The 25,673-nt window shown below is 42.4% G+C and overlaps 1 protein-coding gene across 2 annotated transcripts in view; it reads left to right on the top strand.

The window, feature by feature from the left end:
• Positions 1-25,673, top strand: part of LOC132874015 (protein SSUH2 homolog) — a 41,496-nt gene that overhangs the window by 5,254 nt on the left and 10,569 nt on the right. The window contains exons 2-9 of one of the 2 annotated variants that reach the window (XM_060909873.1): positions 3,686-3,793; positions 4,270-4,377; positions 5,231-5,338; positions 15,131-15,200; positions 18,212-18,341; positions 18,733-18,793; positions 18,877-18,998; positions 21,508-21,570. In XM_060909873.1, coding sequence (XP_060765856.1) covers positions 3,686-3,793; positions 4,270-4,377; positions 5,231-5,338; positions 15,131-15,200; positions 18,212-18,341; positions 18,733-18,793; positions 18,877-18,998; positions 21,508-21,570 — 770 coding nt within the window. The remainder of the gene's footprint in view (positions 1-3,685; positions 3,794-4,269; positions 4,378-5,230; positions 5,339-15,130; positions 15,201-18,211; positions 18,342-18,732; positions 18,794-18,876; positions 18,999-21,507; positions 21,571-25,673) is intronic. The other variant, XM_060909874.1, reaches the window with a different exon arrangement.

The following is a 25,673-nucleotide window of genomic DNA, read 5'->3' as shown; positions in this document are numbered from 1 at the left end:
ATTGGCTGAACTCAAATTTAAACTCAGAAATCCTTGTTAGGTCAACAGCAATTGAGACAGGTTGAGTAAACTAGAATTTTCTAGGCAACATGATGCAAGAGAATTTTGAGTTGAGATAGTCAACAACAAATAGTACGTTGGTTGAACTCAAATTTCAACTCAGAAATCCTTGTTGACTTAACAAGGATCTTTGTTGACTTAAGAAGGATTTTCGTGTTTAAATTTGAGTTCAACCAACTTACCTTTTGTTGTTGACCATCTCAACACAAAATTCTCTTGCATCATGTTGCCTAGAAAATTTAAGTTGAGATGGTCACTTTTTTTTTTACAGTGTGCTGTCAGGCTATTTAGTAGTCGGGAGTAATCGGACTAGCAGGACGATAATGAACAAAATAGACCAGGGAGAAGATTTTGGGAGCATTTTTCAAATATTGTCCAGGGAGATATAATTTCTGTCTCATTTGTCACCTGGATAAAAAACAGTGGCTAAAATCAAAATGTAAGCGCTAGGACACCCCTAATTTGGAAGCTTTTGCTATACTTGACATTTCGTGTAAACTCCATATACATAGACTTAAATCATAGTTGCTTGCTAGAAGTTTCAAGGGTCCAGATTTAATGACAGATATTACAGACTTTGAGCAACATGTTGACTTCCTATCCCGAAGAGAACCTCCCCGTCCCTTTAAATTGACACAGAACTGACAATGATAACTTCATAAATGTCATTTCATCCAAATGATATGGACGTTTCTGTCTGGAAGAAGTGGAAGAACTCCGTTAAAAAAAGGAACTGCTCTAATAAAAGGGGAAATAAAGTTAAAATACTCAACCAGAATACAAATCTCAAAAGTCAAAGTAAAAGTACAACTACAACTACAGCTTTCGGTTCTTTCTGGGAAAAAAGAAGAAGAAAAAAGTTTTTAAAAAAGTCATATCACATAAATTTGTGCTTTTTAACTTGCCTGAAGCTGCCTGATGTTGATTTGTGACTTCCAAAAATATGAAGGTAGATAGATTATAGAGTAATTAATCTGTTTTGAAATGTAGTGATTATAAAAAGCAGAGAGTTTTTTTCTTTCCGAAATGTAGGAGGTAAAAGCTAAAAGTCTGAAATGAAAGAAAAATGCATGTAATTCTACGCTGTATATTGTTCTAGATAATTGCTTTGCATGGTCTGGCATGCAACTTGATAAACTTTTCTGCCCAACTTTGGGCATTTCCTCCCAAAATAGTTTTCTGGTGTTCTGATGGTGTTGGAAGCCTCTTTAGAAGTAACCACAAATTAGCCTTAAAGCAGATACGCAGAGCCTTTATTTTTAAATACGTTTCTGAGTGGATAGTATCTCCATCCTTGACTCTTGTATGCTGCGTAAATGGAATAAAAAAATATTTTTGAAAGTTAAAATCAACCGCAAAGTTGGCATTCGAGCTGCCCCGCTGAGCCAGCCAGCCCTGAGTGCGTGACGTCACAGCAGGAACCGGTTTTAAGGCCGAGGCCTTTGACAGCTATCGACCAAAGTCATATAAATAAAAATTTATGGTGAGAGTAAGAAATCCCGTTACCAACTTACTCAACTAAGACTGATCTGACTGGATTGATTGTGGGTTGACTCTCATTAAAACAGGATAGGTGTTATAACTTATGCAACATACATGTACATGCATGCATTTTCACTGATAAAACGTAAAAGGCAAATTAAATAATCAGATGAACTGAGACAATCACATTCTGAAGCAAATTAAATCATCTTATACCGGTAACTTAAATCCACAATACAAGTTACATGAATTAATCTAAATGCAGATAAACAACGTGTTGTTTTTGTTGTTTTGTATCCAAATGAGAGTCGGCGCTTACCCGTCTGTGTTCTCGCTTCTTGAAGGCCAACCTTGTGGCCGATTATTTTGAAACAATCTGACTTTCAGTTGTTCATTCAGTTCTCCGTTCATTCGCTTCTTCCACGTAAGGGCGAGATGGCAGCAATATCCAATGGAGAAAATCAGACGGCTGCTCCACTCATTCTCCATTCTCTCCATTACTGAGTACTCTGCCATTACTGCTTGGTTCAGGCAATTACTAAAACCCAGGACGGAACGGGATGTCACTGGTTTTAGCAACAACCGTGGGGAGGTCACTGCCCGAGCGATAATATGTTCCGTCCCGGGTTTTACCAACAACCCTCTACTCACGCTCTGGGAGAATTGGTGCAATGGAACTCACTTTCCTTTTAAAATAAATAAATAAAATACTTTCCTTTTCTTGTAGTTTTATTTAATTGTTGGTACTGTACCCTCTTTCAATACGGGCTTATAGCCAACACTCCTCAACAGATCAGAGGTCTCGTATGAGTCTTCAGTAAAATGTGCAGAGCAGAGGAGAGACCACTTCGTAGCCGCCCAATGTGCCCGTGAACTTCTCGCAAAACGCATCCAAATCTTTGCAGTTTGAACATTCTTGGGCCATAAATGCAACATAAATCCACCTTCTGTTGTGTTGCTGCACCCGCCAGCAACACATCTACGTGGCATGGTGATAAATTAGCTCAAAGTGGAGGATCGGAGTTGCAGTCAGCTCTGTGTTTTAGCCCATGTTTACATTAGGCCGTATCAGCGGATCATCAGATTAACGTTTTTAAAACGATTTGCGTGCACACAGCAACACCAATACACGATTTGCGTGCACACAGCAACGCCAATACACGGATATGCTCGGCTCTGCAGGCATCCTGCGCTCCAAATCACTCCGCCCTGAACAGCGAGTGCCCTCTGGAGGGTGTGCACTCCGGCCTTGCGCAGCTCACAGAGCGCGCGAGTGAAGTGCACAAGCTGTGATTCGGGACTGAGCCGCTGTGTGTGTGATCCCAGCGCATATCACTTACCACTTGCAAGTGGAAGGATGGCAAGCCTAAAGACAATCATAACTACACAATGGGCAGTATTTGCATCAGTATTTGCAGTATTTTCATACTTTTATACTCTTTAATGAAAGGTGATACAAGGCAGAAGTCCGCGCCGTTTTTCAGCAGTCGCGTCACATGACCAACGCCAGCGAATCAGGAAGGTGGATGTCACAGTGATGTTGTCCAATGAGACGCCAGCTAGAGCTCAGCACAGCGTATCCGCGTATTCTGAATGTTTACACAGCACCGGAGCTGACACGATCTGGATTGAATACGTGGACCCTGGCGGATTCCCGTTTCCCGGCGTTTCCAGGCGGTTTAATGTAAACGGACAGTGCATCCGCGAAGAAAACGAGACAGATATGGTCTAATGTAAACGTAGCCTTAGTATAGCGGAAGTGGCGATGAGACCGATAGACTTCCTGCTGTGACATTACAGACGTCAAGGTCATTCACTCAGACTGCTACCTATATGAATCACTTTAATCGTAAAAATTACTATATTAGATTTATTTTTAATGCTTAAAACTATTCCTGTGCCATTCTTGAGGTCTCAAGGCATTTATAAATAAAAGTGAGGCCATGGTTCTGCGTATCTCCTGTAAGAGTGGAAACACATATGTAAAGTTTTGCACAGCTGACACTTAACCCACTTAGAACGCAACATATTCATGTCCGTGGCCTGTACTCAAATTGAACCGTTAATTGCAAATCTCCAATGTGAAAGATGTGACCCAAGGGTTATAAAGCTAATTTAGAATTTTTCACTATGTATATTACAGCTATGTCTAACCCAATGCAGCCCCTCCTAATGCACGGAATGCAGCAGCCACTGTTATATGGGGCGCAGACCTCACCAAACCCGGTGCCTGGATATGAGGGAACTGGTGGTAAGAACATCACTAATGTAAAATTGGAATGAAATTAATAGATAAATATAATTTGTAAAATAATTTTTTATTTGGCTCATATATAGGTATATTTCTTTCATGAAATATACTAGTATATACTAGCTAGTCTTGTGTAATAACGGATTATTTACTAAGGCTATCATGTAGCACCTTATTCATGAGGCCATTGTGTCTCACAAGCGTTATTTTTAACACTTAAAACTATTCCTGTGCCATTCTTGAGGTCTCAAGGCATTTATAAATAAAAGTGAGGCCATGGTTCTGCGTATCTCCTGTAAGAGTGGAAACACATATGTAAAGTTTTGCACAGCTGACGCTTAACCCACTTGGAACGCAACATATTCATGTCCCTGGCCTGTACTCAAATTGAAACGTTAATTGCAAATCTCCAATCTGAAAGATGTGACCCAAGGGTTATAAAGCTAATTTAGAATTTTTCACTATGTATATTACAGCTATGTCTAACCCAGTGCAGCCCCCCCTAATGCACGGAATGCAGCAGCCACTGTTATACGGGGCGCAGACCTCACCAAACCCGGTGCCTGGATATGAGGGAACTGGTGGTAAGAACATCACTAATGTAAAATTGGAATGAAATTAATAGATAAATATAATTTGTAAAATAATTTTTTATTTGGGGCGGCACGGTGGTGTAGTGGTTAGCGCTGTCGCCTCACAGCAAGAAGGTCCTGGGTTCGAGCCCCGGGGCCGGCGAGGGCCTTTCTGTGTGGAGTTTGCATGTTCTCCCCGTGCCCGCGTGGGTTTCCTCCGGGTGCTCCGGTTTCCCCCACAGTCCAAAGACATGCAGGTTAGGTTAACTGGTGACTCTAAATTGACCGTAGGTGTGAATGTGAGTGTGAATGGTTGTCTGTGTCTATGTGTCAGCCCTGTGATGACCTGGCGACTTGTCCAGGGTGTACCCCGCCTTTCGCCCGTAGTCAGCTGGGATAGGCTCCAGCTTGCCTGCGACCCTGTAGAAGGATAAAGCGGCTAGAGATGAGAATTTTTTATTTGGCTCATCTATAGGTATATTTCTTTCATGAAATATACTAGTATATACTAGCTAGTCTTGTGTAATAACGGATTATTTACTAAGGCTATCATGTAGCACCTTATTCATGAGGCCATTGTGTCTCACAAGCGTTATTTTTAACACTTAAAACTATTCCTGTGCCATTCTTGAGGTCTCAAGGCATTTATAAATAAAAGTGAGGCCATGGTTCTGCGTATCTCCTGTAAGAGTGGAAACACATATGTAAAGTTTTGCACAGCTGACGCTTAACCCACTTGGAACGCAACATATTCATGTCCGTGGCCTGTACTCAACTTGAACCGTTAATTGCAAATCTCCAATGTGAAAGATATGACCCAAGGGTTATAAAGCTAATTTAGAATTCTTCACTATGTATATTACAGCTATGTGTAACCCAGTGCAGCCCCCCCTAATGCACGGAATGCAGCAGCCACCGTTATACGGGGCGCAGACCTCACCAAACCCGGTGCCTGGATATGAGGGAATTGGTGGTAAGAACATCACTAATGTAAAATTGGAATGAAATGAATAGATAAATATAATTTGTAAAATAAGTTTTTATTTGGCTCATATTTAGGTATATTTCTTTCATGATATCCACTGAGCTAGTCTTGTGTAATAACGGATTATTTACTGAGGCTATCATGTAGCACCTTATTCATGAGGCCATTGTGTCTCACAAGCAATCAAGAAATGCCCCAAAACAGAAATATCTTAGGGTCTGCTTCTCGTTTACATTAAACGATAGTGCCAGCCACAATTATTGACACCCCTTGTAAAGATTAGTAAAAAGGGTTAGAAAATATCCACCTTCTGGTGAAGTAGCTTCATCTCACACTGGAAAAAAGAGAGAAAAATCCCACCTTTAACCCCTTCGATGCCCTTGGACGAGTCATGTACGTCATGAAATATTTTACCGCTGTGCCTTATAACGTACGCTACTTGTCATAAACACCTCCTTTTATGTACCTTACATGGCACATTACTTTTACTTCACAGTGGCACATATGAATTACAGTCAACGCCTAAAACATTCTTCCGTCATAAGGCACAGCGGTAAAAGATTTCATGACATATGTGACTCGTCCAAGGGCATCGAAGGGGTTAATTGAAATACATTTATTCAGAAAAAAAATCCTCATCAAGAAATAATTATTTTCAACAAAAACACGTGTGCCACAGTTATTAGTACCCCTGCATTTAATACTATGTACAACCTCCCTTTGCCAAGAAAACAGCACTGAGTCTTCTCCTATAACATTTTATAAAGGTTGGAGAATATAGAGCAGGGCATCCAAAATTTTGAAAATTTCATCTTTTTTAGTGCAGTCTGGTGACTTCTAGAGTTGCAATTGAGCCTTAAATAGAAATAAAAGAAAGCATTAATTTTAAGTGTGAATTATATTTTATTAGGCATTTAACACAAATTTTATTTACTCACTTAATAAAAAAGTTTAAATTTAGTTTCCTATTCATTAACCAGAACTTTACAAATCACTAACACTACATTCAGACTGCAACCTGAAACGACCCATATCCGATTTGTTGTGAAATCCGATTTTTTTGTTAGGCCGTTCACATTACCAATTATATGAGGCTTGTATGCGATCTCCAATATGAACGGAAAACGACCCAAAAGTGTCCCGCATGCGCAAATTGACACGTAATAAGCACATCTACGTAATACGTAAACAAAAAAAAAGCGCACTCTTCAAGTTTGCAAGTAAAGCATGGAGATGAGGCGAGACCTGGCGATGTGGTTTTTGTGGCGGCGGCGGAACTCACACAATAATCTGATTAATGTGGGCAGCAGACTAATGAGACCGAAGGTGTCAAATTACTGGAAATTTCCAGAACAATCTTATAATCTTGTAATACAGGATGATTTAACATCCAGGTCCCTACCAAATCCACCATTAGCTTGATCAATTCTATAAAAGTCTATTTAAATTCTGAAAACTGTACAAATGTTGTTGTTTTCCACCAAAGAGGCGGGATTAGCCAACGCAGAATAGTGACGTTTGTCTCTTGTTGATGACGTGTAGGTCGCATGAATGCGACCTGTCCGGTCAGACTGCAGTCGCATGTGAAAATAACGGATATGCATCAGAATTAGGACCACATATCCAAGCGGCCTGGGTCGCATGTGAAAAAATCGGATCTGTGTCGTTCAGATTGTCATTAACAAATCGGATACAGGTCGCATGTGGGCAAAAAAATCGGATATGGGTCGTTTCAGGGTGCAGTCTGAACGTAGTCTAATTATCAATAAAATCTTCTACAAATTCCTGCAATAAAAGCAGAAACCTTAAATTATAATTTCTAGTGCATTCAAGACAAAAAAAAAAACAAATTGCTGCAATCAAGTCCTATTACACAGAATATATCATTACTATACAACAAAGCTAACAAATGAGATTCAGCTAACTCTGAAGATTAATATTATGAAATACATACAACTGAAAATAGATACCTTTAAGAAGTTTTGATTTTACAAAATATACATAATGCAAAATGTAACATCACAAAGTGTTAGGAATCACTTTGATTCTGTTAAAAAGTGCAATAAACAGGAGTTAAAATTAAATGAAATTAAGTTACAAATGAAAGGAAATTTTCCTGTAGTTACTTGAAATGTAAATCCTGTAAACAATACAAAAAAATTCGATAATGGTAGTTAATGAAAGTACCGGTACTATAAGTTAATGTAAATCTTGGCAAAAGAGAAACCATTCGAAAGCAAAAGAGTGAAAGTGATCATGCTGTTACCATGTGAACAGTCTTTTATGAATGCAGAAGTGGGCTCTCAGCACGCTGAGTCTGGTGTGACCAAGGAAGGTGAGAAGTTATGTTTCATCTAATTTAGGTCATTTAAAAACTATTATTTGGAAGTGGGCACATAGGAAAGTGTAAAGTATAAATTTTGTCAATATGTTCATCATGGGGGCGGCACGGTGGTGTAGTGGTTAGCGCTGTCGCCTCACAGCAAGAAGGTCCTGGGTTCAATCCCAGCAGTCGGCGAGGGCCTTTCTGTGTGGAGTTTGCATGTTCTCCCCGTGTCCGCGTGAGTTTGCTCTGGTTTCCCTCACAGTCCAAAGACATGCAGGTTAGGCTCATTGGTGGCTCTAAATTGACCGTAGGTGTGAATGTGAGTGTGAATGGTTGTCTGTGTCTATGTGTCAGCCCTGTGATGACCTGGCGACTTGTCCAGGGTGTACCCCGCCTTTCGCCCGTAGTCAGCTGGGATAGGCTCCAGCTTGCCTGTGACCCTGTAGAACAGGATAAAGCGGCTAGAGATAATGAGATGAGATGACCTACTCATTCTAAACTTGCCGAGCTTCGCCGGCAAAGCTCTCAAAACTTGTAGCAATTTGCTTCAATTCAAGCCTCATTTCAAAGTCTGACCAAATAAGAACGCTACATTTTTAAATTTGATTTTCTCAATTGAGGCGGCACGGTGGTGTAGTGGTTAGCGCTGTCACCTCACAGCAAGAAGGTCCTGGGTTCGAGCCCCGTGGCCGGCGAGGGCCTTTCTGTGTGGAGTTTGCATGTTCTCCCCGTGTCCGCGTGGGTTTCCTCCGGGTGCTCCGGTTTCCCCCACAGTCCAAAGACATGCAGGTTAGGTTAACTGGTGACTCTAAAATTGACCGTAGGTGTGAATGTGAGTGTGAATGGTTGTCTGTGTCTATGTGTCAGCCCTGTGATGACCTGGTGACTTGTCCAGGGTGTACCCCGCCTTTCGCCCGTAGTCAGCTGGGATAGGCTCCAGCTTGCCTGCGACCCTGTAGAAGGATAAAGCGGCTAGAGATAATGAGATGAGATGAGATTTTCTCGATTGAACTTCCATATATGGAAGGCACGTGTGCCAGGCACGCCCCAGGAAACCACTGACCGTTGATAAAAGTGTCCACAGAAATGCACAAAATTACTTCACAAAATTTGTTAGAATGGGTTTTAACAAATTTATAGGCTGTGTTTGAGAATTGGCCGTGTAAAACACGGCTGCACGGCTCGCTAGCTAAGCCTATGTGTGGGAAATGGCACAAGTTTGCCTACTGGAAGCGCCTGGAGTACCTTAGCCTGTGCACACACTGAACACGAGAGGAGATGCTTGATATTGGATGCCCAGTGGCAGGAGTACACAGGTGATCATTTGGCCCCAGAGGTGCGGTGGGACATAGGTGAGATGGGCAAGACAGTTGGCTGGAACATGATACAGCAAAGTTTGAGCAAGTTCTTAGTCTATTGCCCAAGTCAGGATGTTAAAGCAGGCTAGAGGAATGAGGAGTTCTGGATTCTGAAGCGTAGATGGGTTGATATGGGAAAGAGAGTCAGCCTTGGTGTTTTTCAAGCCAGGTCTGTCAGCTATGGTGAACTGGAAAGGTGTGAAAAGGGCCCAGTGGGCTTGACGAGGATTTAGTCTCATCAGATTTGAGGTACTCCAGATTTTTGTGGTCTGTGAAAATGGTAAAAGGATATGGTAAAAGGATAGGCTGCTCCTTCCAGCCGATGTCACCACTCTTCCTGTGCTAGCTTAACAGCCAAAAGCTCCCAGTTATCAATGTAGTTTTGTTCTGTGGGGTGAGTTTGTTGGAGCCCTATTAGATGCAACTTTGGCTTCTTGCTGAAATGCTGAGATAATATGGCTCTGACACCGGACTCCGATGAATCAACCTCAATGGTGAAAGGCTCAGTGAGATGAGGGTGCTTAAGGATGGGAGCAAATGTGAAGGCTGTCTTGAGTTAAGCAAAGGCTCTTTCAGTCTCTGGGTTCTAATAGAGGTGCGTGGGACCCTTTTTGAACAGGGCTGAGTGCAGCAGCAGCGGAACCGAATCCTCTGATGAATCACTGGTAGAAGTTGACAAATCCTCAGAAACACCGAAACTCCTTATCTGTGGTTGGAGTTGGCCACAGTCAGGGCTTTGAACCAGAATTTTTTTCCTATTGGTTTGTTCCGAACAGAAACGGAATTTTAACGTTTCCGGTTTTGGGTTCCACCATTAAATAGACGTTCCCGAACCGGTTAGAACAAAAAAAATTTCGTTCCCGGAACGGTTAATTACGTTCCCTGTCAGCTGTCTAACAAATGGCTATAAAATTATGTCTCTGTCTCATCCAGCTTAAGCCAAATGTAGGCTAATTCTATTACAACCTTCATTAAATAAGACAAGAAATAATTCAAAACAATTATTATTTCAAATGTTGGCGATTTGGATTCTCAGTATGTCTTCCCATCTACACAAACAGAAAAAGTGCCAAAAATGAAAGATAATTCGTTTAGTGTGTTACCAAAGGCTAGTCAGGCCCTATACAGGGCTTTCCACAAGCGCGGGCTGCCGGCCATACAGCCGGCACACAATTAAGTCCAGCCGGCTACTTTAATGACTATTATTTTTGTAGCCCACAGGTTCTAAATATTAATTTTCGATTTTAATAAAATTAAATGTTTATCTAACGGACTGACAATGTCAAACTGAACCGCACTCATTTAAGTTGTGATTCACGCTGTTTGTACCGATAATAACCACAAATTCCCCGCCGACTTCACTGATCCGCGGCCCCGACATGCGGTGTGCGCGTGCGCACACTCGGCGGAGGCAGTAGTGTGCGCGTGCGCGCACTCGGCAGAGTTTATTTTGTGTTTAACACCCCCCCCCCCGGCTGGCTACTTATTTGTCATGACTGGCTAGTATGAGCCTTAGTGGAAAGCCCTGTATGCATTGATAGGCTAACAGAGGTTAACGTCATTTAATGTTCGCGAGCCTCTCATTAACGTGGACAAATATATTGATATCGTGTTTGAAATTGACGTTTTTGAATAACGATAGACTGCAATATTTACCTCTTATTTAAGATGTGGAGACGTGATAGTAGTCCACCCTCCCGCTCTCTCCATTCAGTCAGCGAACGTCACACAGGAAGTGAACCCCAGCGGGTCATAGAAACTTGCGCAGGAGAAGAATGACTTTTTTATTTGTAGGCTACGGAAACTTTGAGGAACGAAATAAAAACCGGTATTAACCGGTTACCATTATTTTTAATAAGCGTTTCTGTTCCGGAACATAAAAAATAATAAAGTTTCTGGTTTCGTTTCTGTTCCATGTGAAATAGAAAAAGTTCCCGGTTTTCGTTTTCATTCCTTGAACCGGTTCAAAGCCCTGGCCACAGTTACTACTGAGACCTTGTTCTCATCCATGGTTACTCCCTCTGCACTGATAATGTAACCTAGGAAGGATATTTGAGAGACATGAAACTCACATTTCTCACCTTTGACAAACAGTTGGTTGGCTAGGAATCTAGATAGATAGGAACTTCTTGACACAGAGCATGGGACTTTTTTGGATAGGAGAATAGATCAGAATATCATCAATGAAAGTAATGATGAATTTACCAAGCATGACCCTCAGTACATCATTAATTAGGCACTGGAAGACAGTTGGCATGCAGGATTGCCCATATGGCACCACACAGTGCTCATAATGGCCATAGGCAGTGCTAAATGCTGTCTTCCATTCATCACCCTCTCAGATGTGCACCATATTATAAGCGCAACACAAGTCAAGCTTGGTGAATACTTTGGCTGGTCTGAATTGTTCCAGGGCTGAGGGAACTAAAGACAATTTTATTGTGATTTGATTGAGTCCTCTATAATTAGTGCATGGCCGAAGGCCCTGTCCTTTCTCCTCCATGAAAAAGAAACTAATGCCGCTGAGTTGGGCTGAGCCGTGCCGTGCTGAGTTGGGCTGAGTCGAGCTGAGTGGGCTGTTGGAGTTGCATTTTGACTACAACCACGCTGAACCGTGCTGGCTGGAAGTGGGTGGACACATTGGGTGGAGTTGGCGAAAGTGGGTGGACGTCACGTGATGTCGTTAGACGGCGCAAACAGTGACATCAGTGACCTTTTAAGTGGTAGTCTCACGACCTGGATAGTAAACAATAAACATGGAGGACATGGAGTCGTTAGTGTTGCTGGTCTTGGTGCTGTGGCTTGTTGTCACCGACAACGCCAACGGATACTGTCAAGAGCGTATAGATGAGGCGAGGCGCATAAGGCTTCAGAAATTTTCGTAATTCGTAATTCTTCTTCTTCCGGGTTTACAATGTTTACAGATCCCAGCGTGCTCGCGGGGCGTGTGTGGGCATGTGAGGACACTCCTCCTCACCAATCAGTGCACAGGGGAGTGTCTCCTCACGCCCCTAGCCCCACTCGGCTTGGTTTGGCTCGCTTCAGCCCTACTCCAAAACCGTGCGAGTTTTGGGTGCTGAGTAGGGCTGAAGCGAGCTGAGTCGTGCTGCTCTGAGGTAGTCGAAACGCGAGCCGTGTCGGGCTGAAGTGAGCTGAAAAAGGGCAGTGGAAAAGGGCCATAAGAGAAGTAGGTGACATGGAGGGAAAGATGTATCCCATAGGGAGGGAAAGTAATCTCATCGCCCCCTACTGGATGTGTTCCAACCTCTATGGCAAAATGAATGGGAATATCTTTTCAAAAAATTACATTTCGGGTTACACTTCAAAGTTAAGACAATGGCTTCCATACCGGTATGTTGTGCATGTCGGGCAGCTCTATCGATCCTGGTGATCATACTTTATTTTTTCCACTGATTTGAATTGTTCTGAATGTTTTTTAATAAGCTGATCAAAGACTACACGGACCCGATGTCACTTATGTGACGTCACCGCAAGTCTAGCGCCTTTCCAAATCTGTAGCAGGTAGCGGCCGGCGAGTAGCCTACATCAACATGCCGATTTATATAGCGTGGTTGGCGGAGTGTTTCTGTACCAATAAGAAATGCATCCCTCATGGGGATAACCATTACAGATCAGATAGCTAAGCCTACTGCTGACGTAATATGAGCGACTCTGACTAGACAGTTTGGTTGTAGTCCGTTTCTGACAGGTTAGGCGCAATTTCGATCTTTTAAAAGACAGCGAAATTTCACCTGATACTTTCACAGTTAGTAGATAATCCCAACATATACAACATATTTTTTGGGGGTGTACAAGTTCCACGTCATAACGTCATGGGATTTTTTAAAAAATCGGGTCTATGGGATTTTCAATAGTATGGCTCTCGGTTTAGGAACGCTACCACTAGGATCGCTGTGTTTCACTTTCCCTCCCTATTGTAGAACCTCCTGCACATAATCCTGCTTAGCCTTCTGTTCCAAGATAGAAAGTGGGTAAATGTGGCAGCAAGGAGGCATGATCCCAGGAAGGAGTTCTATGGCACAGTCATAGGGTCTCTGAGGGGGCGAGTCCACGGGCTTTACCCTTACTAAATAACTCCATGAGTTCCCAGTAATAGTCTGGAATGTTGGCAGTTGTCATGACTTCAGGGCTTCCCACTGAGGTAGAAAGATGGGGAGATGAAGACAATGTTAGATGTAGAATTTGGACCACTGTAGTATTTCTCTGTCCTGCCATGAAATCTGTGGCCTGTGCTGCTGCAGCCATGGGAACCCCAAAATGTGTTGATTCTTGATTACTGTAACTAGGAATGAAAGAGTTTCAAGATGCAAGGCACTGACTTGAAGCAAAAGAAGCTTAGTGTGTGACATATTACCACTCCCAATAGGTCCACCATCAATGGTCCTGATCCTTAGGGGCTGTTGGAGTGGTTGTGTAGGTATTTGGAATCTTTGCACAATGTCACTGTCCATGAAGTTTTGGACTGTTCTGGAATCTATCAAGGCGGAGAGAACATTAACAGAGTCTGAGAGCTTTATCTACATTTCTAGCATGAATGATTTGTGAGGGAGAGACTTCGATGGACTCACCGAGAGACGGCTTGAAGTGGGTGCAGCTCTCCACCATTGTTGAAGCTTTGGAGCCTCCCTGACGAGGACAACTTGAAGGACACGATGTGTGAGTTCTCCATAAAAGAAGAAAAGTTTCTCTCCGCTCCCTCGCTCATGTTTAGAAAGGCTTAACTTGGTGCGCAAGGTCTCCATGGGCTCTGGGTTCTCTGCGACATGTGGATGGCGTGTGGGGGTTTGCAGTGACGGCCGATTCTTGAACAGATTGTCAAATCAAATGGACACATCACTGAGTGAGTCCAGAGAGGCTTGATCACCCCAACAGGGTAGTTTGGAGGACAGTTTCAGGATTGAGGCCTTGGCAAAATGCAGCTTTTAGGGCAGCCTCATTCCAGCCAATTCCTAATGCAAACATGCAAAATTTGAGAGCGTATTCTGCAACTCGTCTCCTTTCTTGTTGACTAGTAAGTAATTATTCACCGACTTCCACCCCCTCAGAACTGTGATCAAAAACTCAGCAAAACAACTCAATGAATTGCTTGTAGGAAGATGTGAGTTCTCCACCCATCTCCCATATAGCAGTTGCCTGCTTGATCACTTTATTAGTGAGAAGGTTAATAAAGTGACCTTTTTTTCTGTTGGTTTGTGGTCCATCTGAGCCGTGAAGAACACAGCATTGTACCAGAAATCCCTTGCACTCAGACACTCCTGAGAACTTGTCAGGATGGGAAATAAGCATACTGGAGTTCATAACTGGCACAGGGTGGACTATGAGTGCCTGTGACACAGCAGTGGTGAGTTGGGTAATGCAGGCATCAGATTGACCTGGACATTGCTGCTGTTCTTCGAGGAGATGACCCTGTGTAGATAAGGCAGCATGCCTGCTTTCTTTGGCTACATCCATGATGATGGCAGAGTAATCTGTCAGAAAGGTAGGTGACAGACAGATGTAAAAACAGAAGAGTTTAATCAGACAAATCCAAAATGTTGGGCAAAAGACAGAGTCAAAAAACAGGCAATGGTCAGGCAAGGCAGAAACAAGACATCAAAGGTAGAGGCAAAAGAGCAAAATCCAAAATCACAAACAAAGTCAAAACCAGAATAACAGCACAGACTATTAAAGGCTTGGTAAAGTCAGACCAACAGTAACTGAGCATTTACTTCGCAATGAACAGAAAAACTGAAGTCCTTAATTAGTCATCAGGGGACTGTGTGTGATGAAGTGCAGGATGGGTGCTGTAGTCTATGGCAGCCATATTTGAAGGCCACTGTGAAGGCTGGGAAGTGGAGTCTTGAGTGCAAGCAGGTGGAGAGGTGACAGCAACTTCACTGAAAGGCGGATTTTTTTGGAACCCTTTTTACTTGTCTTTAAAAGGTTGCCAATAATTGTGGAGGGCACTGTATTTGCCACAGTAATATATAGTGTGTCAGTGAGCTAATACAGCTTGTTTCTTATATAGAGATATATGTCTAATCTGCTATTAATGGCATGAATTTTGTGCGCGCTTGTGATGTTATATTTTGAAAGGTGGATTTCTTCCTCCTCCACCTATCCAACCAATGCCAACTCCTGATGTACAGCCAGCACATGAGTGGAGGTAAGATTCCTGTACTTATGGACAACTGGTTTTCATATCATCAGATAAACTTATGTACTTTTACTTCCACCAAGGAGGTTATGTTTTCAGTGTGGTTTGTTTGCCTGTCGACAGGATTGTGCAAAATTTCCATGAAACTTTGTGGAAGGGTGTAGCATGCGCCAAGGAAGAACCTTGAAGCAAATCTGAGTTGCAGGGCAGATCCACAAATTCAGTTTTTAACATTCCAAGATATGACATTTGGCCTAAGCAGAAATCTGCACTCCACAATGCCAGACATCTTAAAATCCAGTAGATGGCAATAAAGTTTCATAGCGACAAAACATAGCCAATATAGAAATACGATGACTCCATATCACAGTCCACACTCATGAGTACCAGTAATGGGTATACAGACTTTGGGATACACATGTAGGCTAGTTGCTCAAGCATAATAAAGAAAGCAGTCATTGTGGAACCCTTGGGGACAGTGGTTTCAAAATATGTCTTAATGTGAAACAAACAGGTGGTTGTGGTTGCAGATTTGCACGTCATAGAAGAGTCGACTGCACTGTCTAGGTGCCCTTCTAGTTTAAAAAATGTGCTTGTTGGTCATTGCTGGCCCTGACTGCTTTCAACAATAAGTCTAGCTAACAGTCCGAGTTACTCCCTAGATGAATCAACTAAATGGTGGCAGACATGGCTCAACTGATAACTGTGATCCAGCTGCTGATGCCATGTAAATTGGAGATGCCCCATCTCAGTTGAACATGAGGAAGCCATGCCTATAAATAGTTCTTGAAGGCTTTTCCAAGTTTATAATGATCTACAAGCTGAACTACCATTTACAACTCTAGTCTCTGCCATGTTCACTGGTTTGCAAATGCATGCAACATAGCACTAAACTTGCTGTTACAGCTCCTCTAAAGATGGCTGTTGTCTGAGTAGAGTTGGATATGATCCACAACATCAAATACAGTCTTTTGTAAGGCACCCAACAGGGTTTGCTAAGCCACAGTGCCAGGACTATTGACAGCTTTTAGAGGGGATTTTTTTCAAAAGGACTGGTTCATGTCATTGCACGTATCGTATGCAACATTTGTTTTCATGGCCCCATTATCCTGGAAATTAGATGCTTGTTATGGCTTGTCTTGCAAGAGCAGGCCATCTGAAACACAAGCAACCCTCCTCGCCAACATTACAACTTATGTTCTGTAATGCAGTCCATTGGCATGAGCCTGTATTCACAGAGAATGCTTGCTGTTCTATCACCCCAATCTGTGGCATACCATGTTATGTTTACCCATTAGATTTAGCCCAGCCACCACATGTGATGTGAGCATTAAACACTGTAACACATAAGCATTGTATACCCCTAAGATGGCAGTTATTCTGCAAATGGTATTCAGCTTCTCAGCTAGGTCTGTGTGACAGAGGAAGGGATTGGGAGACTGAAGAGACAAAGACAGGTGGGCTGTTTTACTTGTGTTTTTTTACGTTTGCTTAACTCTGCACATTTCAGCAGCTTTAGTAGATAGTGGACTCACTCTGAGACACACCCAGCAACTTAAACATGCATACCATACTTTTGACACACATACACAGCTCTGTGCTGGATCATGACTTCCCCTTTCTCTCTGGCTCTCAGTACTTCCCCCCCTTTTGCCTTCCATCATACACTGCAACACAGAGCACGCTCATGAACAAAATCCATCACAGGTGCGAGCCCTTTGCCAGTTACCTCCCCTGGCTGCTCTCTCCGTTCACAGACCAGCGCTCGATCCCACCTCTACCTCCACAGTCTGGTGCATTGCTCGATTCCTAGAATCCTGACTTTTCTTCTGGGACTGCGAAACAATGACAAATTCCCATGCATCCGTTATCTGTAGCCACTTATCCTGTGCAGGGTCGCGGGCAAGCTGGAGCCTATCCCAGCTGACGATGGGCGAGAAACGGGGTACACCCTGGACAAGTCACCAGATCATCACAGGGCTGACACATAGAGACAAATAACCATTCACACTCACATTCACACCTACGGTCAATTTAGAGCCACTAATTAGCCTAACCTGCATGTCTTTGGACTGTGGGGGAAACCGGAGCACCCGGAGGAAACCCACGCAGACATGGGGAGAACATGCAAACTCCTCACAGAAAGGCCCTCGTTGGCCTCTGGGCTCGAACCCAGAACCTTCTTGCTGTGAGACGACAGCGCTAACCACTACACCACCGTGCTACCCCGACAAATTCCCATCTAGTATAAAATTCCATGTGGCAGTCATTGTAGTGCACCACAGCACTATGGATGACATTGCCTTAGCATTTCATAGGCTTATTACTATGTTTCTAAAGGGGGCAAGGCACATCCTCCACAGTAATCACATAGGAGTCCATAATGGGATGTTTCTTTAGAAGAAATGGAATTTAAAAATAAGGAGATGTGAGAGATTTCTGTGATTTAAAGGAGTCAAAACAAACAAACACCACACGTGCCATGGCCAAAGTAGCCATTTGCCCAAGTAATAAATGTAAGATACTCAGGTATAAGGGTTTCAGTAATGTATGACAAATGGTTAAGTTTAAAAATATTTAACCTGACCATGGCGGCATGGTGGTGTAGTGGTTAGCACTGTCACCTCACAGCAAGAAGTTCCTGGGTTTGAGCCCAGTGGCTGACGAGGGCCTTTCTGTGTGGAGTTTGCATGTTCTCCCCCTGTTTGCATGGGTTTCCTCCGGGTGCTCCGGTTTCCCCCACAGCCCAAAGACATGCAGCTTTGGTTAACTGGTTACTCTAAATTATCCATTGATCAAGCTTGGAGAGGGATGGGCTTTGCCAAGTTTAAATGCCCTAGACACACCAATGATGGACTGTTAAAATGTCATCAGTGGTGCCCCTACAGCCCTTGTTGGCTATGGGACGAAGAAGAAGAACCTGACCATCGTTATGTCTGCATTTTTTGAGAGGCATCTATTTAAAAAAAAATTTAATTAAAGGGAATCCAACCTATTGTTTGTCTTTCCTTTCATTCCAGTATCCCTGCTCTTACCAAAGAAGAGGCCCAAGAGGCTTTTCACAACTTTGCAAACAGCAATTGCTGTTATTCAGCTGATCCAGCGACAGATGGTGTGATCACCAATATGGAACAGTTCAACACCTACCGAGTAACTGCGGTCACACACACTCTTACTCTCATAACATGATAGACAAAAACACCAAATTACGTTGATATGGATCCACTTGAGGTAATGCGATTACTTTTTATGTTACTTGGCTCGCAAACCGACAAATCAGCACCCTAACCAATTAGCAAGATAGTTAGTTAGCATTTTAACCAGTCTATATAACTTTCTATGCAGTTCAAAGGAAGCGATCTGTACAAAACTGCAAATTGTTTTGTTCTTGCTGCACTTGAGCTGCAAGTGGACCCTTCTGTAGTAGATAAAGCACTTCTTAGTTGTGTGGAGAAGTTGACAAAGGGATGATGAAAATAGCATTGAAATGGAGGATATGTTTCAGTCCCATTGTGGCTGACACATTTGTTCGACTTCACAGTATCGTCTGGAGACTTACACAGAATCCAGAAAAACGGAGTGGGCCACCAAGCCTTATGAGGGTAATAACAGAATCAGATAGGTCTTTACAGTCATTTATGTGCTTCCATGAATTGTTTTTAATGCTGTAAATGTGTAACGACAGGTCAGCCAGTGACTGCCCACGCACAGGTTGCTCCTAATCCGTGGCAAGTCCCGGTTCAAGTGCCAGCCATGTTTAAAAACTCTACTCAGGATGTCGAAGTTCCCTACACAGCATCAGTCAAGGTATATATTAACTATTGACTATATTAATGAGCAAAACTGTTGCTTTTGTTTTTCTTTGTGGGCTGCAAGATTTTAGTTGAACATTTCCTGTGTTCAAACCCAATTTTTTTTTTTTTTGCTCCAACATCCAATTTTTATTTTATTACTAGCAGAGGTGGACAGTAACGAAGCACATTTACTTGAGTACTGTACTTAAGTACGCTTTTTGAATATCTGTACTTTACTCGAGTATTTATTTTTTTTGGAAACTTATGACTTTAACTTCACTACATTTGAAAGACAAACATCGTACTTCTTACTCCACTACGTTTCTATCAAGGTCTTCGTTACTATGAAGCAGCTTTGAAAGTGGATGTTTTTTCTTTTCTAAAACGTGATTGTGTTGGGGTTTTTTTTCGCATGTGACAATGAGACAGCCTGTCGGTAATGGCTAGGGTCACGTCACATCCGTAGACTGTATAAAATCAAGTTCAGTGATTTCTCAGCAACATTATTTGAACTCGATCAGTTGATGGCAGAATGGAAGGAGGCGGTTCTTCTGGCGAATGCACGCACCCATGGCAAATGAACCCATGTTCCAGTTCTCTGAAAGGATTAAAGATTCGTTGCGTTTTAATTGTTTGCTTTGTTTGCCAAAAACGAACCACATCACGGCCTACAAAAACTCGCTGCCCAGCCTGCGGAAACATATTGAGGTATATAAACATTTTATTCCAAGAGAAAGCTTGTCATGAAGTTGTCTGTGCTTTTAGAGCTAGCGATAATGTTGCATTAGCTATGCAGTCTGGTCACTCAAATGACTTTCTATGGATTTGCCCATCAAATTACCGTAGCCTTGTCCACGGCTAACGTTAACACATAGCTAGTTAACTTGGACACTGTTAGTTAGCATGTAAAAATGGAGTGACGTTAACATCTCATCTCATCTCATTATCTCTAGCCGCTTTATCCTGTTCTACAGGGTCGCAGGCAAGCTGGAGCCTATCCCAGCTGACTACGGGCGAAAGGCGGGGTACACCCTGGACAAGTCGCCAGGTCATCACAGGGCTGACACATAGACACAGACAACCATTCCCACTCACATTCACACCTACGGTCAATTTAGAGTCACCAGTTAACCTAACCTGCATGTCTTTGGACTGTGGGGGAAACCGGAGCACCCGGAGGAAACCCACGCGGACACGGGGAGAACATGCAAACTCCACACAGAAAGGCCCTCGCCGGCCACGGGGCTTGAACCCGGACCTTCTTGCTGTGAGGCGACAGCGCTAACCACTACACCACCGTGCCACCCCTTATCTGAAGTCCTTTCAGAAATATGTTTTAGCATAATCTTGCCAAATAAACAGAATGTAGAAATCTGGGTTTAAAGGTGTTTATTCTACAGGTTCGACAAGCGAGTCAGGACAGTAAATCTAGTCAGTTGATTCAGAGGCATTAGGTTTTGTAAGCGTTGTGGCAATAATACAATGATGTGTTGACAGAAAATGTACTTCTAATACTTAAGTATTTTTAAAAGCAAGTACATCAGTACTTTAATTTGAGTAAAAATTTGACTAGACAACTTTCACTTGTATCAGAGTAACATTTGACCAGCGGGATCTGTACTTTGACTGAAGTAATGAAGTTGGGTACTAAGGTGGTGTTTACATTAGACCGTATCCGTCTCGTTTTCGTCGCGGATGCACTGTCCGTTCACATTAAAACGCCGGGAAACGACTCCACAGGCGGAACAACTTGAATCCGCCAGGGCTCACGTATTCAATCCATTACGTATCTGATCCGGTGCTGTGTAAACATTGAGGAACGAGGAAACGCTGTGCTGAGCTCTAGCTGACGTCGTCATTGGACAACGTCACTGTGACATCCACCTTCCTGATTCGCTGGCGTTGGGCGCACACACACAGCGGGTCAGTCCCGAATCACTGCTTGTGCGCTTCACTCGCGCGCTCTGTGAGCTGCGCAGGGCCGGAGTGCGCACCCTCCAGAGGGCACTCGCTGTTCAGGGCGGAGTGATTTGGAGCGCAGGAGGAAGCGCTGAGCCGCACTGAGGTTTATTTACACATTTCAACTTATTTACCTCCTTCAGGCGCTTAAACTCAGTAAGAACATAAACATCACAGCCAGGTGTGTTTATCTGCTGGAGAAGGTGTTCGCTTGCCATCCTTCCACTTGCAAGTGGTGAGTGACTTGCGCATGCCCGATATGCACTGGGATCATGTGACGTGCCGTCTAATTAGTCATGTGATTAGCGTATCCGCATATTGGCGTTGCTGTGTGCACGCGAATCGTTTTAAAAACGTTAATCTGATGATCCGCTGATACAGTCTAATGTAAACACCACCTTAGTCCACCTCTGATTACTGGTTGAAGGGATGTCTGTGTAGCAGTAATTTGCATTGATAAGTAAATACAGCTGCAACAATTTGTTTAATCTGAAATTTACGAGTGGTGAAATGACGAGAGAGATTTTTACTCATTTTACATATTTCGATCATTTCCTTTCCAGCCATGTGACACATGTTCTGCCTCAGGAAAACGTCAGTGTAAGAGTTGTGGTGGATCCAGCACTGTAAGTGATTTGAGCTTTTTTTTTTACATATATACATATATATATTATTCTTTCAAATAAAAGGGGTCAATCTGATGGAATTCAGTGATGTAAAAAAGCTTGTTCCTTGAAACCTTTCACAGTAGGTTCACTGGGTATAATAAATTGTACTGTATAATAATAGATTTTATAGCAGTTAGTTCCAGTACACTAATTTGATTGGACAAGCAGAGTACCATGAGTGCTGATACTTAGTATAACAGCACTGGGGCATTTCACTGTCTGTATCACGCTACTTGTCTGTATTCACGACATAAGAGTCCAATTCTAGCAATAATTTGTTATATTGCAACTGGTACTACACTTACTATGGGGCTGTCAGTCAGTCTGTGCATTACATGGCAACATGCAAAGGTCGACCCAGCTGTGGCTTCTTTAGGAGGTAAAATAACTACCTTTTGATAACTAAATATCTAAATACTAAAGATACGCTCAATGGCCACTTCATTAGGAATACCCATCCGTCTGCTGTTTTATGCAGTTCTCTAATCAGCCAATCCCTTGACAGCAGCACAATGCATAAAATCATGCAGATACAAATCAAGAGCTTCAGTTAACGTTCACTTCAAACATCAGAATGGGAAGGGTGCAAAAAACATTAAGTGAACTTTCTGTGGGTGGAAACGCCTTGCTGATAAGATAGGCCAGAGGAAAATGGCGAGATTGGTTCGAGCTGCCAGGAAAGATATAGCAATTCATAGCAACTCTTGACAACCATGGTGAGCAGAAAAGCATCTCAGCATACAACAGCAGAAGACCACATTCCTGCTAGCCAAGAATAGGAAACGCAGAATCAAGAACAAGTTCCTATTAACGTGGCCGGTGAGTGTATATCTAATATACAACTAAATGTCCTTTTGTTACATTTTTTGGACTGTTTGATTTTCAAAATGCAACAACCATAACTCCAACCTGGGCAAGAAATATTTGGAGAGGAAGGAGGCAGCACTCTCTGTAACAGCCTGCTCAGTCACCTGAACTTTAGCAAATCAAGGCAGAACATTGCCAAGGAGCATCTGGAAAAATATCATGTTTGACTGCCTGTAGTCTAGTCTTTTCTCTGACATCTTTCAGCAAAATTCCCAGCTCAAATACAACTCAAAAACAACACAAGCCATGAAACTAGCCTGAAATGTTCAGGTATGAGAAAAAAAAGAGATGCATTTTGCTTCTTTTTCTCAGTCTTTTCAAGGGAAACAAGTTACCATTGGTGCACATTTCTGATTTTCACTATGTATCTGGAACGTACAACCCCGATTCCAAAAAAGTTTGGACAAAGTAAAAATTGTAAATAAAAACGGAATGCAATAATTTACAAATCTCAAAAACTGATATTGTATTCACAATAGAACATAGACAACATATCAAATGTCGAAAGTGAGACATTTTGAAATTTCATGCCAAATATTGGCTCATTTGAAATTTCATGACAGCAACACATCTCAAAAAAGTTGGGACAGGGACAATAAGAGGCTGGAAAAGTTAAAGGTACAAAAAAGGAACAGCTGGAGGACCAAATTGAAACTCATTAGGTCAATTGGCAATAGGTCATTAACATGACTGGGTATAAAAAGAGCATCTTGGAGTGGCAGCGGCTCTCAGAAGTAAAGATGGGAAGAGGATCACCAATCCCCCTAATTCTGCACCGACAAATAGTGGAACAATATCAGAAAGGAGTTCGACAGTGTAAAATTGCAAAGAGTTTGAACATATCATCATCTCCAGTGCATAATATCATCAAAAGATTCAGAGAATCTGGAAGAATCTCTGTGCGTAAGGGTCAAGGCCGGAAAACCATACTGGGTGCCCGTGATCTTCGGGCCCTTAGACGGCACTGCATCACATACAGGCATGCTTCTGTATTGGAAATCACAAAATGGGCTCAGGAATATTTCCAGAGAACATTATCTGTGAACACAATTCACCGTGCCATCCGCCGTTGCCAGCTAAAACTCTATAGTTCAAAGAAGAAGCCGTATCTAAACATGATCCAGAAGCGCAGACGTCTTCTCTGGGCCAAGGCTCATTTAAAATGGACTGTGGCAAAGTGGAAAACTGTTCTGTGGTCAGATGAATCAAAATTTGAAGTTCTTTATGGAAATCAGGGACGCTGTGTCATTCGGACTAAAGAGGAGAAGGACGACCCAAGTTGTTATCAGCGCTCAGTTCAGAAGCCTGCATCTCTGATGGTATGGGGTTGCATTAGTGCGTGTGGCATGGGCAGCTTATACATCTGGAAAGACACCATCAGTGCTGAAAGGTATATCCAGGTTCTAGAGCAACATGTGCTTCCATCCAGACGACGTCTCTTTCAGGGAAGACCTTGCATTTTCCAACATGACAATGCCAAACCACATACTGCATCAATTACAGCATCATGTCTGCATAGAAGAAGGGTCCGGGTACTGAACTGGCCAGCCTGCAGTCCAGATCTTTCACCCATAGAAAACATTTGGCGCATCATAAAACAGAAGATACGACAAAAAAGACCTAAGACAGTTGAGCAACTAGAATCCTACATTAGACAAGAATGGGTTAACATTCCTATCCCTAAACTTGAGCAACTTGTCTCCTCAGTCCCCAGACGTTTACAGACTGTTGTAAAGAGAAAAGGGGATGTCTCACAGTGGTAAACATGGCCTTGTCCCAACTTTTTTGAGATGTGTTGTTGTCATGAAATTTAAAATCACCTAATTTTTCTCTTTAAATGATACATTTTCTCAGTTTAAACATTTGATATGTCATCTATGTTCTATTCTGAATAAAATATGGAATTTTGAAACTTCCACATCATTGCATTGCGTTTTTATTTACAATTTGTACTTTTTCCCAACTTTTTTGGAATCAGGGTTGTATATATTATATGGGTATATTGTACATGGAGCAAAAAACAATTTCATTAACATTATATGAATCAGAGATGCTGTTATGTTTTAACGCAACCCAAACGTTGCCTTACCGAGATGAAAATAAAGCCATGTTTCTCTCATCCATCCATTATCTGTAGCCGCTTATCCTGTCCTACAGGGTCGCAGGCGAGCTGGAGCCTATCCCAGCTGACTATGGGCGAAAGGCGGGGTACACCCTGGACAAGTCGCCAGGTCATCACAGGGCTGACACATAGACACAGACAACCATTCACACTCACATTTACACTTACGGTCAATTTAGAGTCACCAGTTAACCTAACCTGCATGTCTTTGGACTGTGGGGGAAACCGGAGCACCCGGAGAAAACCCACATGGACACCGTGCAAACTCCACACAGAAAGGCCCTCATCGGCCGCTGGGCTCGAACCCAGGACCTTCTTGTTGTGAGGTGACAGTGCTAACCACTACACCACCGTACCGCCCTGTTTCTATCATATTTCTGTAAAAACAAAAAATATGGTTTGGTTTTCTTTATTGAGCTGTTGATCCTTATAGCTCACAGAGATTGTATGCTGTGCACAGAGTGACATAACTCTGTGGGCCTCTTCTAAAATAATGATTGAATCAATTACAAAAAAAAAAAAACCCTTGTATTTTCATTGTGCTTGTTTTTTGTTTTTCTTAAATGATTTTTTTTCTCTTTCATTATTAAACAAATTCCCAGAAAAATAAAAGCTATTATCATGAAACGCTTTTTAAAAGACTATCTTTTGACTTGCAGAAACACTTCGTGTGTGTCCTAGCTTGATAGTAGATTCTAATGGTGTGTCCAGTTACCTTTACTGATCTATCTGACATGTACGAACCTCAAAAACTGAAATAAATCAGGTAATATCATTGCTTTGAAACGTAGTTAGTTTATTCACATTAGACAAAATATATAAAGCTTGCTATAAAGCTTCACACGTCATCGGGTTGAGCAGTTGAATAACATTATGTTCTTCAAATTGCTATTTGCTTTCATAATTTATGAATGAAAATGTCTTCTTTTTCAAGTAGCCCCTTTTTGTTCGTGTTTTCTAATGTTAGGGTGAACATTGTCAGGAATGCAGGCGACAGACTGGTGTAAAAGCAGAAGAGTGTTTATTCATAGCACAGTGGTAAACAGATCCAAATCTTGAGGCAAAAAGCAAC

This window comes from Neoarius graeffei, chromosome 26, assembly GCF_027579695.1.
Source record: "Neoarius graeffei isolate fNeoGra1 chromosome 26, fNeoGra1.pri, whole genome shotgun sequence".
Lineage (NCBI taxonomy): Eukaryota > Metazoa > Chordata > Actinopteri > Siluriformes > Ariidae > Neoarius > Neoarius graeffei.
This window is presented reverse-complemented; position numbering and strand designations above follow the sequence as displayed.